Source organism: Melospiza georgiana, chromosome 17, assembly GCF_028018845.1.
Source record: "Melospiza georgiana isolate bMelGeo1 chromosome 17, bMelGeo1.pri, whole genome shotgun sequence".
NCBI lineage: Eukaryota > Metazoa > Chordata > Aves > Passeriformes > Passerellidae > Melospiza > Melospiza georgiana.
In genome coordinates, this window is record NC_080446.1 from 14721997 (window position 1) to 14737969 (window position 15973).

General features: G+C 47.3%; 1 protein-coding gene across 6 annotated transcripts in view; it reads right to left on the reverse strand.

The window, feature by feature from the left end:
* Positions 1-15973, reverse strand: part of CHD6 (chromodomain helicase DNA binding protein 6) — a 100844-nt gene that overhangs the window by 50561 nt on the left and 34310 nt on the right. For 5 of the 6 annotated variants that reach the window (XM_058036587.1, XM_058036583.1, XM_058036586.1 and 2 more), the window contains exon 2: positions 7617-7672. The exons of the other annotated variant lie outside the window; for it this stretch is intronic. In XM_058036587.1, the coding sequence (XP_057892570.1) occupies positions 7617-7649 (33 nt within the window). In that variant the 5' untranslated portion in view covers positions 7650-7672. The remainder of the gene's footprint in view (positions 1-7616; positions 7673-15973) is intronic. 6 annotated transcript variants of the gene reach the window in all.

The window sequence follows — 15973 nt, forward strand, 5'->3', positions numbered from 1 at the left end:
CACTGAAGACATGCGTGACTGGTTCTCCTATACTTTACCAGGAGCATCTTGAGACTTTCCTCAACTTTTCAGCCTCCCTCTCCATTTCAGCATCTCAGATGACTGCAGGAATCAACCAGCACCTTTCTTCCCCTATTTGTGCTGTGAAAGCAGCAGCATCTTCCCTGAATTTGGTTTCCTTGCCTTTAACCAGTCACTAATTTACAGAAACACCTTTCATCAGGACAACACTTCATGTGTTTACAAGCATTCGGTGAGAAACCTCCTCGGCTGCTGGTTGGGAGCCCCTGAGTCTTGCACCAGCCCAGCCCAACTTCAGCTCTGTGAGCCAGTTACCTTTAAAATCCCCAAGAGATTGCAAGGACTAACTCTGCTTTGCAAAAGTCATGTTGACTATTCACTAGTGTAGTATTTTCAGAAACAAAGTGCTTAATTATTATAGTTCCTAACTATTTACTCAATACCTAAGTGAATCTATTGACCTTTAGTTTCACATTTACTCCCCTTTCCCCTTCCATGGCCCTAATGGGTGATGGTCCCAACACTATTTATTAGCAATTCCCAAATCTCACAGTGTTCCTTTACAATTCCAGAGTTAAGACCCTCAAAACAGGCGGCTTATGTGACTTTATTCAAAAATGTCTTTGCCACACCCTTTAAGGGCAACCTTCTGATGCCTCTGGCATCAGAGATGGCTCTGGGTAGAGAGCCTATTTAACTGAGCTGCTCTGCCAACACTCACTTTAGATGAGCCCTCACTTGACCTCACCCTGTTTACTCTGTGACTCCTCTTAAACACTTTTTAAATCCCAAGAGAGTTGGAAAAAGATCTGTTATTAGACTCCATGTCTTCAGTGGTTCCTAATGTGATGCCCTGCCTTGCTACAGGGTTACTTCTAAATTCACAGAGTATGCGTCCTTTTTCTTACTATCACTTTCTTAAACTAAATAGAAACATAATTTTCCATTCAATTGCCCATTCTACATACCCATTTTACATGTACACCTAAGCAAGCAGCTTTGTTGTTTCTGGGTATTTTGGAGTGGAGAAGAAGTAAAGACGATGACTTCCACATTTTGGTAGAGGATGCTCATCTCTGAACCTCTGGTAAAACAATCCAAGCATGCTCTGCTTCCCCAGAACACTTTTTATCCCTAGAACTATGCTTTTGCACTGTCTCTCAACTGGATTTTTTTGGTGATGATTGTAATAATTTCACATTTCCAGAACACACTTTGTGATTTTTTTTTTTTATTCACAGAAGAATCTTCTATAAATTACATTTCATACAGTCCTTCAGCATCAGCTGGAGCAGGAAGTCTTGTTCCATGTGTCTAACTACTATCAAATAGAAAGTCAGGAGAAAAAAGTGTTTAAAAACTCCCCAGAGAGCAGTGGAGGCTAACAGAGTGCACTATAATTGTAAGACCCCATTCTAGGGCAAAGCCAAGATCAGGGTGGGCCTTAATGTCTCCGTTCTCAGCCTGCTGTCTCTGCCTGGTTAGGCGTAGAACGGCCTTGGGACAGCCCGCGCTCCAAAGGACGAAAGAACTCTTCAGATTTTTCGGTCTTCAATATTGTTTTTTAATTCTTATCTACAAAGTCGTCTCCCAGCCTGACAGAGGTCCACACAGCAAGACAGCCACGGGCACACTGACCTCCCACTGCGTGGTCGTCTATTTTTATACTAAAAACTACGTATAAGATATTTACCTTTACCTCCCAAAACCTTTTACCCTTATTAACAAGTGCAGATTTAATGTGAACCAATCCCAAAGTGCCAGCATCACCATCAAAGATGGATGACAAGAAGAAGAAGAGAAGGACAAGACACGCCCTAATTCCTCCATCTTGTCTCCTAAGAACCCCCCTGTACCAAGATCCCAGAACCTGTGTTTTCACCCTGTGAATAATCAATTCCTTCACCACTTATCCCCAAGTGATCCTCTTGTCCTCATACAGGTGGCACATCCCGTGCAGGGTCAAAATCCAACCACCAAGCACTTCTGGCAACATTCCAGGATTTCCGAGCCCCCCCAAGGGTTATCTCAGCAACTCTGGACATCAGGAGTGATGTGCTGAGTTCCCACATGAATGGCGTGGTGTGTTTCCTTAACTTAAAATTGTTTTGTTTCATTTATAGTCTCAATTTGAATGCCAAGTTTTTATTCAGGATTTGGTGGAAAACACCACCAGGAGGTGGGAGGCAGAGCAGCTCCGGCTCCTGTTACCCAAAGAGCTCCCTCCTCTCCCCAGGCTGCTGAGCCTGCGGGATGCCCTGGCTGCTCCAGGCTCACACAGCACCAATCCTCTGCAAGGCCCAGCAAAGCTGGTGCACAGCCATGTGAAGGGACAGATAACCAACTCCCCTGGGCACATGCATGGCAGCTGAGGAGCAGCGAAATTCAGCAGGGTTTGCCCACACCTGCTTAGGGCAAGGCCAGTGGGACTGCCCATGGTGAGCCTGGGACAAAACCTGCAGCCTGCAACAGGAACCTGCAAGGGGAATAACAGCACAAAGAGGGAACTGCTGCCCCACAAAGGAAGTGCTGATATACACAGCTTATGCACTTGCAGCAGCAGCAGCAATAATAATAATAATAATAATAATAATAATAATAATAATAATAATAATAATAATAATAATAATAATAATAATTATTATTATTATTATTATTATTATTATTATTATTATTATTATTATTATTATTATTATTATTATTATTATTATTATTATTATTATTATTATTATATCTGTGAGAGGCAGGAGCAGAGAAGCTCCTCTGGACCCACATGGTAGAAGTCACATGCCAGCACTGCCAGGAGATGTGATGGGGATGAAGGCGATGTTGCATCCACACTGCTGGGTGCTGGAGCCTGATCCATATCCAAACCCTGCACTATCCCATGAGTTTGGGTGCGGGAAGGAGAAAAGACCAAAAGCTTCATGCCCAGCCCATAATCCCTCCTGCAGGCTCTCCTCTCCAAGAGCAGTGCTCCCAGCAGGGCAAAGCTCTGCCACAGCCTCAGGATCTGAACGGCAGCTCTGTCTAGTAAGAGGCCACAGATGAGCTCTTCCAATGGTCACAACAACAAGAGCAGATCCACCTCCTCTGGCAGCCCAGGCTCAGATGACACCCACACAACACAGCCTCACCAGGCAGTGTGACCACAGCCAGCAGCACATGCCACCTTGCTCCCAGCTGCCAGGACCATTCAAGCCCCGTTTGGTGCATGCTTGGCCCAGCTTTCCTGCAGCGTAGCAGGAGAGCTCTGCAGAAGCCTGCATTTGGGTCTAGGGCATGTCTCAAACCCTGAGAGATCGGTTCTGTACAAGGAGTGTCCACAGGGACCCTGACTGCAGGGGTCACAAAGGTTTCCATGCTCTTTAGGCACAGACTGATGCCTGGGGGCTGCCCACCCCCCCATTGCTCATTTCCCCCTCAGCACTGACCAAGGCCACCAGCCAGCCTGCCCCTCCAGCATGGGCAGCACGACACAGCTCTGCCTCCCTGAGATGGTCAGGCTGGCCCCTCCAGCCCAGCCTATCCACACAGCTGGTTGCAGAGCCCAACAGGAGCAGAACAGGCAGCTTCTTTCACACAGAGGTTTTGGCAGGCTGGTGAGCCAAACTCCAGCAGCCCCATCCCCACCAGCACTGTGTACAGCATGGGCTCTTGTGCTCAGGTTCACAGTGTCTGCACCCCTTGTTTCCAGCTCTTAATCCAATGCAACAAGAAGCTAAAAATAAACAAGTGCCACCTTCCATCATGTCTCTGAGCAGGCTCTGCAGTCATCATGGCATGTGTGCAGTGCAGGTGGGGCCTGGCTCTGTTCCCAAGATGCTCCACCACAATGCAGCTCTCAACAACTACAGCTCCAAAGCTGTGTCTGGTGACAGGGCCAGCCCTGGCAGGGGGCACACGTGTCCCCACCACCCTAGCAGAGGGAGTGGGTGGGGCAGAGGGCAACGCTGCTGCCCTGGGCTGTCCAGGCTGTCCTCCCCACTCAGAATGAAAACCTGTGTAGCCCTTGGAGCTTGGGGGAGACCCAGCACTTGTGGCTGTGTGTGCAGGAGAAGGGCACCCTGGCAGCTCACTGCTCCCCTGCCCTTCACCCTTACAGAGTGAGTGCCCAAAACTCCACCCCAGCATCAGGGGGTCATCAGACCTGACAGTGTTACACGACAGAAAAGGCCACAGACAGCCTGGGACAGAGCTACAAGCGCCTGGACAGCCCTGCCCTGGTGCTGCTCCCAATGCTCAGGAGCCTGCCCCAGCCTCGGGGAACTCTGGTAAAAACCCCCAGCCGCAGTTGCAGGATAGGAGACAGCAAAGCTCTCTTTCATGCAAACAGACCCATAAAATTCAGGAAAGTCCTAAAGTCCTTCATTTTATGCAGTGAGGGCTTGAAGCAAAGGCAAGCAGAGCTCCCCAGATGCTCCCAGGGTCTCCCCCTTGCAAGGGCTGCCCAGCAGCCACAAGATCCCTGCAGCCCTGGGCTGTTCCCAATGCCTCCCACTGCTGTCTGCACACTGCATGGGATCCAGCCATTCCTGCCACTTCCAAGCCCACGCTGGAAAGTCAAAGACCCCTCCAGGAGAAGGCTAAAGGGTCACAGGACTTTCTACCTCTCTGTCTCAATGCAATTCTGCTCTGCTCTCACAGTCCATGCAGGATGGGAGCATTTTCATGGCTGTAGAATAGGTAGATTTAGAGGCACTGTGGGATAACTGCATTTATTTTAGCTCATTATTTATCTAGCTATTTAACAAGTCAGTTTGGCAGAAATAAAGAATAGAAAAGACCCTTCAATGTCCAGGGACAAGCAGGACACAGACAGGAGAGACAGTCCAGGGAATGATGGTGCTGAGCCCTCAAAGGAAATCCATCACTTGTCATTGTTTTCAGGGGTAACCAGGCAGTCCTGTCCCACCTCCATCAGCAGACAAGGCACCCTGGCATGAGAACTTGTAAGTGTCATGAGACAAGTGACAGGTTTCACGAGTTAGTCACAGCTTGATGACAAATGTACCAGATTTTTGTGCATCACTGAGGAAAAAGAGTTGTGGAAACACAGCCCCTGCCTTTGCTAACAACAGCCCCTCACACGAGTGAACCAGGTGGCAGTGCCCTGTAACCCAGCCCATCATAATTGGCACAGGAACAGCAGCACTGCTACAGGGAGCACCAAGGGAGCACAGAGAGGAGCTCCTCCCCAGACAGCCCACTTTGAGACCCCATCTCTCCAGCCCACATTCCTAATCCACTGGCAGTGGACACAGGGAAGACAAAGCACTGGCCTAGGACAGGCAAAGACTAGGGAAAGGAGAGAGCACATCCAATATTTTTTCCCTGAGGCAGTTGACAGTTCCCCTGCTGTCACCATGATATTTTCTGAAAAATCCCTTTGCCAGGATTTCTTCTCCTGGCAAGATGAGGAGCCTCAGCTTGTCCACGTTTTGCTCCTCTGGAATGTGATTTGGAGAATTGTTTACCCAGCACACAAATTGTTTTAACTTAACCACCAACCTTAGTCCATTGGGACTCTGGTCAGTCAAGAGTTTTTGTCGTCATTCTTGTTCTAGCCTTCTGATGTCTCCTTTCTCTTTCTTTAGTACAGTTTTAGTATATAATTTTCTTTTAATATAATATCATAATATAATAAATCAGCCTTCTGAGAACTTGGAGTCAATTCTCATCCCTCACCTTGTCCTGGGGACCCTCACATCAACACCACAACACCCTACCACTCCCCACCAATATGAAGGTACCAGCATTTTGCCAATCTTTTCATCCATGGGCCTGATCCTACACCCTTATGATGACCAACGTGGAACTTCTGCAGATGAGAGGAACCAGGGAAACCTGACTTTTGAGAGCCTTGGAACCACATAAGCATCTCATCTTCTCCAGAGAGACTGTTCAATGGAAGGCAACAGCCCCTCTTGGTGCCATGAGAAGTCTGTTTACAAGGTGTGGGCACTTGCCAGCTCAGGTGTCCAGAGTGATGTGGAAGGCAACCCCTTGCGAGTTTTGCCCCCAGTGCTGCTTATCTGAGCATTGCAGGGAGACACCTACCCCTTCACCACCTCAACCGAGCACCCAGAATCCCTGCAGGAGCCCTGCTTGGCCAGGCTTTCTCCCAAACGCTCAGTCTGGGAATGCTGCACCCCACCCCATGACATGCTGCAAGGATTGTCCTAGACTGCTGCTGGCATAGAGATATCAGGAGATGAGCAGCTGGAACTCTATCCCTTCTTCCTCACACCACAGGCCTTTATCTCCCTCCCAGATTTTATCTGCAGCAACAGCTATAGAAAACAATTTTCAGCTGAGTCCTCTAAAATCTCCAAATGGTGGGATAGGATGGTTTTGCCGTGCTTAAACCCCATGTCATTTCAGTAATCCCACTCCAGACCCAAACATGCTGTATTAGCCCAATGAGTGGCATCAATCTCTCACCTGGGCTTTGCTGTCAGAGGAGGGAGATCACCGACCCACACCCCAAAGCATCCTGCTCTCCTCCAGAGGCCTTTGCTCTGCCCTATCTGGAGCAACCCAGCCATGCTGGTACACAAGACCTTCCACAACCCCTTGCTCCTCTTCCTCACCCTGAGGCTGGCTCTGCTTCTTCACAGTATCTTCAGGACACACTGCTAATCTCATTACTTCCTACAGTACTGGTGCTCCCAACACACACCTTTCAATATCTGCAGCATTTGCCTTGCTGGAAGCCCAGAACAGCACACTGACCTCTTCAAAACACCTCCTTCCCCTCCTCCTCCCACTAACCTGCCATGGCAGTGTGATCTGGGGTGCCCTGAGTGCCACATGCTGATCTGCACTGGTTAGAAATGGCACAGGCTTGTGCTCTCGAGCAGATTTATCCCTGCGCTCAGTGCTCACTTGAATGGTTTCCCATTAAAAGCAGCATGGACACAATTAGCTCCAGGCAGACCAGTTTGTTTTACACCTCCAGCCACACTTCAGCCCCACAGGCAGAGTGGCTCTCCATGCATGTAACAGGTCCTTTCCCCTCAGCAGAGTGCCACCAATCAGGCTCTTCCCCTGCATACACTTAATACAGAGACCACTGGCTCATAAATCTCCTCTGGGAGCAGCAGGCTGTTATGATCCAATGCAGCAACTCAGAAATGACAGCTTTGTGAGATGGGATTTTTTCTGAGTAAGGGAAGAAAATTCCCCCCTGTCCAAGCTCTCACAGCTCCCAGACATGACCTTCCTGAACCTCCCAGGTGGTATTAGTCTTGGTGTATCACGTTAGCAGCAGCAACCACAGCAAACGTGGTTTTGTAAGGAGATTACAGCAAGAACCAATATTGTGGACTTTGAGACAAAAAGAAGGGCTGTTCCTCCACTGGGGCAGCATCTAGAGCATTTCCACTGCTGAAGATAAAGCCCATCTTGTTCAATGGTCCCATCAGGCTCACCCACTCTGGGGTGCAGCTCAGCTCCTTGAAATTTGACCTGAGCTGCACCTGGAAATTCAAGACAACACTTGCCCACCACACATCAGTTGCAACAATTTCCACATGGGACATGGTCCTCAGGCCTTGACAGCTGAACTGGGAGAAGGAGAGAGGGTCACAAACCTGCTTTTCTTTTTTCTGTATTTTCATTATCATCAAATCTGGGATGAATGTTATTTCTGCAAGACACAACACAAAAAAAATCACAATGATGAGACTGCTGAATCTGAGGCACTCCATCCTTCTATTCACCCCTCCAGAAGGCTGAGCCTACCCTGGGGCTGCTCAGAGCAACAAAGCTGCCAGAATGAAACTCCCAGGGACAAGCTTGGGGATGTCTGCTCTGCTGAGCCACGGCAAGAGCCCAGCCACAGTTATCACCACAGCTCAGCTGCTGAAACCCACCAGCCAAGACCAACGTGGCAGCCACAGTCTCGGCAAGAAGCGGCACGTCTGGGGCTTGCACAGACCACACCCCAAACTCCTCAGAGCCCCAGGAACAGCCCAGGGCCTGCTGAGAGATTTGTTGGACGCTGCCAGCCCTGCAGCAGCAGAAGAAAGTAAACAAACCAGCCTCTGCCAAGCAGCAATGACAGCAGCAATAGACTGGAGAGAATGCAGGAACTTGCCGTGGGCTGTGAGCCCTATGACCGTGACCAGGGAACAGCTGCTATGGGGACAAAGATGGGCAAGCAAGGAGGAGAAGAGCTATGTCCCCAACAAGCAGCCCCAGGGGCAGTGCTGGGGCTGGGCTGGCTGTGTCCCCAGGCCTGTGCCCCCGCAGCGGGGAGGACCCTGCATGAACAGCACCCACCTTGCAGCCCACAGGGGGGATGGGCTGAGGGAGGGGTCATTTCCAAGCAAGTCCCCCACAGCAGGCCTGATCAGAGGGGCTGCAGCGGCAAGCCCAGCTCTTGGCAGCACCTTAGTGCCAGGGGCAACCAGGTCCCCATACTTTTCTCCCCATTGGATCAATGAGGGGTCTGTGGCAATGAAGCACCATGATGTGACAACTATAGCTGGTCTGAAGCTGCACAGATAAATTGGCCATAATGTCTCGACCAGACTAAGTTTGTTAGAAAACAGAAGTAAACAAGCCCTCGGGTATGATAATGACAGGTCGGATTCAAATTCAAACAGGGGACCCCAGCCAATCCCATTTAATTACAAATGCAGACATATCATCGGCCAGTGAGCTGGGTGGTGTTAAGATCCCAGCCAATCAGGTGTGTAAGCACAGGAAATTTGAAGCCCGTATAAAAGGGGGCGCCCAACAATGAACTTTGGCTGCTGTCCTGTGAACTTTGGTGTGTTCTGTTGTGTGCCTGTCTCCAAAACTGCAACAAGTGGTGACCTCTGACGTGATACCACAGCTGCCACGGGTAGAGCAGGAAGAGAGGGCAGTGGGGAAAGCTGCCTGCAGCCTGTGGAGCTGCAGAGAGCGGTGGGCAGAGCCACTGCAGTCCCAGTGGAGCAGCAGGTAAAGCTTCGAGCAGCACGGAAAGCTGCGAAGAGCGACGGGGAAAGCCTCGTTGGTCCGGACCCTTTGTAAATAGAAGAAGCTGCAGGAAACATGGGAGCATGGGCTTCAGTGGAAGAAGACCTTGTGCTAAAGGTATGGACCACCCTCTTTTTATCTGAATGAGGGGTAAATTTTGTGGAACAGGCTCTGGAAGCTGTTATGGATGTTATAAAGCTCTGGGAGACCTGTGGAACAGGCTCTGGAAACTGCTACAGACACTATGGACGTTATAAGACCCTAGAGACTTGTACTGGATTTGCTGGGACAGTTAAAAGTTGAGTGGGACGCCAGGATGGCGGTGGGGATGCGGCAGGCTCCGGCCGCTCAGGTGTGCACAAAGACAGGGCACTGGGCGAGGCAGCGGGAGGCAGGGGTGTCGCAGCACATGCGTGGGACAGGAGGGAGGGCAAGGCGGCTGCGTCGGGCTGTGAAACCACGGCACACCGCGAGGCCGCCCCGTGCCGGGACACCTCACCAGCCGAGCGCTGCCATGTTGCACCGAGCTGCTGCAAAGCCACGCCAAGCCATGGAGCCTCGTCTGCCGCTGAGCCCTGCTGTGCCCCGTGCCAGGCGAGCACTCTGCAGCCATGCCCGACGCACCGGCTCTGCAGCCGCACTGCAGTGGCGTGCGGCCCTCACGGCCGCGAAGCACCCTGCAGCCACCCAAACACAGCAGCACACCGAAACTCCTTCCCCACACAGATGTGCTTGGAGCGCCTCCTCCCAGGGCTGATTGGCTTGGCTCTGAAACTGCGCCTATGACCCAGCTTCCATTGGGCTTACCCGCTAACCGCTGTGACCCGTGGGAGAACACTGCAGATACATCACCACGGATACCCACGGCCCATGGACGCCATTCCAACGTCCTTCCCAGAAGCAGTGGCAGGACAGAGGATCCCAAAGTCCCAGTGCCGCGAGCGTTGCCGTCGCCACTACCAGAGCTGGAACCACCCCTTGTACACACACTGGTGAGGGACTCGACACACACACAAGAGATGGCGCCTTTGCCGCTACCAAGTCAGCGCTGTGCTGCAATTTTCCATTTGACCCTGACGGGTCCAGCCTCACCGAGTGACGCCATCTTGGGGAGCCCTGAACAGCCGCCACTGCACCGGGACCAGGGGAGCCCTGGTGGGAGACAGCGACCTTCTCCTGCCCTCTGTGCAGCTCACAGCAGAGCTGGGACCGTGCTCTCCATCCCGGCCGGCACCGGGGCCGCTCCAGCCGCGGCCGCAATCCCATTCGCGCTGCCTGCAGCAGCACAGCCGAGGGGTCGCAGCCGTGTGGGGAGACCCCGAGACTGAGGGGGGCAGCAGGCAGGGCCGTCCAGCCGCCGCAGCCCGCTGTAGCCATGGCTGGGCAGATGGCCAACGCGCACGGCAAACCCAGAAAGTCTACCCATGGAATTGAGAAACATTAAAAAGCTCCTTTGGTAAGGTTTCCAGGAATCAGGCAGGACAAATGGTTGCCATGGAGATGTGTCCATCCTAATAATGGTTTTTGTATATACCTACAACAGATTTAGTCCTCATGTTATGACTGGCAGCACTGGATCCTTTCCTTTTCAAATGTGTATTAGAATTTCAGCAGAAAACTCTGTAATATTTAAGGATTGTAGTTCAACTTAATAATTCTCTTCCATATAGGACTCACAGTAATTTTCCAGGTTGTTTTTACCCTCCAAAGAAAAAGAAGCATTAAATATTTACTTTTATCTTCCAAAAATCTTAGTTTCAGTTATGGGATTTCCAAATCTAAATTAAGTTTTGTTCATTTAAAACTGTGCAAATATTTTATTCAAGGATGGGGGCTGTTGGCTATTTTTAGTTTATATGACAATTATCAAACCTATAGTAAATCAGCCAGCCTGACAATATAAAGCTCTAAAGCTTAGAAGGCTATTGAGACAACACCAAAAGGAAACCTACTGAATATACATGTAAGTGGAAAGCTTTATTATAAAGCTTAGAAGTTTGGGATGTTTTTCTGTGTCTCTTCATAGTAAACTGTTTCCAAAAAGGAGTCATACTGATATATACACTATATTCATACAATATTCAGGGTAATATTTATGTAGACTTCATCACCTTGCAGTACTGAGGTAAGATACAGATGATAAAATCTGATATCTGACTGGACATACTTTGTAATAACTCTGGATAATGGCAACATAACACTTAGTTTTGTCACCCTCAATTTGATAAATAATCCTTCAAGAAAAAAAAATATACCATGCAAAGTAAATGCCAAGGCACAGATTTCTAAATCCCTGTACTGTGCCCTATGTCCCCTGCAACTAATGTCAGCCTGCAAAGATAGCCTAGTATGGAGTTCCAAAACTATAAATTGTGGAAGTATAAAAACTTTTCATAGAATGAAAGTCTGAAATAAGTCCAGAATAGAAAAGACTGCTTTGTTCTTGAATTCAACCTTTTCTATTATATGTATGCAATTCCTATAGTTATTATCCTTAAAGGTCTTGTAAAATTCTTAGTATTCCAAAATCATGAATCAAAACATAAGATGATTACACAGAAGACAAAAATTGTTGAATTTTTCTTTCTATCTGCACAACACAAATATTCAGCATAGGGGATTAAAATTCATTAGAGGTTTAAAATTAGATCAAATAGAATTTATTCCAGTCTTATCATCTGTGGATTGCAGTGTTTGAGGTTTTAGTAGGGAAGACACTAGTGTGTTGCTTTAAAGGAGGTTTTCTTGCTAAGAATAAAGGTGATGCCTTTATTCCAACCATATTACTAGTATTTTAATACTTTAATTTCAACCATGTATCTAATATTTTCCAGTGATGGACCTTCTATAAACAGTTATCCTGTGTTTCAGAAGTACTGCCCTTTATTATAAATTCAGTTTACTCTGTCAGTGAAGAGAGGTGGCATATCTAGTATTGCCAGTCCCTTTGTGACAGCCTCCTGCTACTTTCCTCCATCAGACATAAGGCAACTTCACTGAGACATAGACTTTCTTAATATTTATGACATTTTAGAATTCAAAGACACTGCTTGTTTTAAACATCCCCAAAAGAACACTCAAAGTTCATGAAAGCAAACACAGAGGTACTAATTTAGGAGAGAAGGTGTTTGTGCAATTGGATAACAGGTTGCATGTTTACATGTCTGAGTGGATTTATTATGTTTGTGCTCACCTTGTTTGAGACAACGAGCGCAATGTGACCTGTGCATACCTGGCACCATGGTTTAAGATTATATGCCTTGAAGGTGCAATGCTTTATTTGTAATCAAAGGGGAATTTATTACAGTTACCTTGCAAATAGACTGATACAGAAACTCAACAACTTTAATGAGTAAAATCCCAAGGTTATAAGGAAAATGTACATATGCTTTTCATTGCTTTATAGAATCTTTGACATGATTGGATTTTTCTGAAACTTGACTTGTAAACCTATAAATACATTCTAAGGGTCTTGATAAATTTATTTGAAAGGTATCTGAGACAGTAGGAGTAGCAGTAACATTTTGCATTTCATTTCAACAATGACTGTTGATTTTCTTTGTACATAACTCCTAGGTTACTCATTTCTTCAAAGTATGATTTAATTTATACAGAGGAATGTTATTGTTGTAGTCTACAACTATTACCCAATGTTTAGTTTTGCAAAATGAATGCTCATGGAAGTGCTGATTTGACAATTTTAAGTACTGCAGCATTAGAAGTAAACAGAGACCCAAACCAAAATGGACACTTTATATTCACTTATCTAATGAGGTCCCATTAATCAGGGTAGACTGAAGCCAGGACCTGAAACCTTTTCTACCAGATATTATTGTCCATATTTAATTAAACCAGCATTGTATTCACCACCTCTGCAAATGACAACGATTATGGTAAAATTAATACCAATTCCTCTGACTTCTGGGGAGCCTGCAGTGTGTCATCTGTCACAGTGAATAACTCAGTACAATAGCTGTGTGAGTAACTTCTGACATCAATTCCCTCTGACATCAAGAAACAACTTCATAGGTGTCTCTCTGTTCTGTAATGCTGCAAACTACCTGTATTTAAGGAGACAGAAAACCCAACTGATTTTGCACTGTTTTTGGTATTGTGACTATGCAAAGGGATTCTACAAATACAGCTAAATAATGTTGTTACCATTGTACATATCATCAAATAATGACCTAAGATCACACCCAAGTGAAGAGGCCCTCGCAGGGGAAGTCCAAGGGCTCCACACAGACCATCTGTGGGAACCCTGCAGTGACAATTCACTCGTGACTTTACTCAAGGACCTTGAGAATCAAATATTTTAAGGACATTACTAACACAAGGATGTGTCACTTTTAATCATAAACCAGGATGTGACCTGAAAAACCTAACCAAGACGTGGGGATGGTTTCTTTGATGGTTTTGAGTTGGCTTGTTCATGCCAAAAAAGTAAATGGCACTTTCAAAAGGGGATATATATATGCATTGTTATAGTTATTTACAGGCTATTTATAATATAATTGGTTATTTAGATAAGGATATATGACAAAGCTAGCTGTTCTATCAGTTATTACTGAAAAATTTCTTTTTAGAATATGTTAGGGAAGCCCTCCCATTCTGGGTCTTGGCTGTGGCCAAGGCTGGCAGGGAAAGTATGCCACCAAACCCAGGTGTTTCTGTGCTAAAAGTGAAAGCAGGTCACTGACTAGCTGCTTTGGCTTTGCAGAAGTTGGACCCCTTTCCTTTGAGGTAGACATGGAGGCCTAATCCAGAAAAGGCTCTCCAAGTCCCCATTGTGAAAAGGGGGCTCCTGGATGATGACAAAGCGTATAGGCAGCTGTAAATTTTACCTTGTTAATTTAATTCAAAAGTGCATGTTTTGCTAGTTGAATTATGTAGTAGGAATCCTATTAAAATATATGTATTGTATAAATGGCCTTGCCCCAATCCTAGTTGTTCTAAATGGGCTGCAGCTGTGGCTAATGAAGATAACGGGGATAAAAGGGGGTGGGTTGGCTGGTCAGGGAGAGCCTTGGAGGAGCCCTGATGAAGAAGCAGGAACAGCACTGCTGTGAAGAGCTGCGTGTGAGAAAGCCATCCAGAAGGTATGGGACTCTAGAAATATGATAACAAGTGGTGACCCCGACATGATAGAAGATAGAACAGCCAACAGCTGTGGCAGCCTGAGAGCTGGGACTCTAGAAATATGGTAACAACAGAATTATATTCCTGTTAAGTTGTAAAAATAAAGAAAGGGGGAGTGCGGGGTGGATGTACACCTCCCCCTTAAAAGTCTTGTGTGTTCTCATGTTTTTCAATCAAGCTATAACACAACCTAGCAAGCCAACAGCTTGTTGGAGGCAGAAGATTATCAACAATGGTAAGAAAACCTACCCATCACCTCACTTGAACACCAAGACAAACATCTGGGAGGCATCAGTGGCAGAAGGATGTGTGCTTTTAATTGAGATGGTTTTGAGTTGAATAGTTTCTTGCTTGTAGTGTAAAGTTGTAATTTGTAAATATATTTAAAGATATGAGGACTTAAGAATATTAACTATTGAAGGAATGAATTGCAAACCTGAACTAAGACAAATTGTTTCTCCTGGTAGTTGGTTTTCTCAGGGTTCTAAAGTTGAAATGTTTCCTGTTTGTAGAGTTAGGTTGTAAAATTGTAACTTCCAAGTAACAACCTTGTGGCCATTTTGAAAACTTGTTTTGCTGGTGATCCCCTTTGATAGCTCCTGGATATGAATGCGACCCCTGGCTGGGAGGAGCTGGGCTTCTCCAGTTGGGTGGAATCATCTGTGTCATCAGGCTGTCTAATCATCCTGTCTGCAAAGGGCCCTTGCAGAAGGATGACAAAGAATACTTTGCATTTTCAAACAGAAAGGGGGAACTGCGACAGCCACAGCTCGTCTGAAGCTGCACAGATAAATTTGCCATAACACACACCAACTCAACCAGCCTAAGTTTGTTAGAAAATAGAGGTAAACAAGTCCTCAGGTATGATAATGACAGGTCGGATTCAAATTCAAACAGGGGACCCCAGCCAATCCAATTTAATTACAAATGCAGACACATCATCGGCCAGTGAGCTGGCTGGTGTTAAGATCCCAACCAATCATGTGTGTAAGTATAGTAGGAGTCCTAATAAAATTTATGTATTGTATAAGTAGCCTTGCCCCAATCCTAGTTGTTCTAAATGGGCTGCAGCTGTGATGTCCTTAATTGGGCAGCAGCTGTGGCTAACGAGGATAACTGGGATAAAAGGGGGTGGGTTGGCCAGTTGGGGAGAGCCTTGGAGGAGCCCTGATGAAGAAGCAGGAACAGCACTGCTGTGAGGAGCTGCTTGTGAGAAAACCACCCAGAAGGTATGGGACTCTAGAAATATGATAACATTATGAATACAACAAACAACAATATGAATACAACATGTGAGCACAGGAAATTTGAAGCCTCTTTAAAAGGGGGTGCCCAACAATAAACTTTGGCTGCTGTGTTGTGAACTTTGGTGTGTTCTGTTGCGTGCCTGTCTCCAAAACTGCAACACCTCGACACCTCTCTGGGGCAAACAGAGTGTTCCCTCAGGCTCTCTGCAACAGTGGCTGTGGTCCAGCTTGGCCAGCAGAACTTTTTAGCCTGTGTCTGCAATGGCCACAGCTCCCAGGCAATGCCAGAGCAGCTAAACCCAAACACAGAGGAACAGCCCCCAGCACCCCCTCCTGGGCTTCATGCACTCTTAGGCCCTGGCGAGATGGTGAGCTGACACACACCTGCCCAGGGCTGATTTCCCTGGGGACTGGGCATAGGTAGGACACTGCCAGATGCAGGAGAAAGCTGGCCTCGCTGCCTCCTTCCCTCCAGTGCTGTGGTGGCAGGAAGGCCAGGAGCAGCCCTGCCACATGCAGGGTCAGCCTCAGAAAGAGCGTCAGTCTTGGCTGGATGGGGCACTGGTGTAGCTCCTCAGGATAAGCATGCTGTGCCA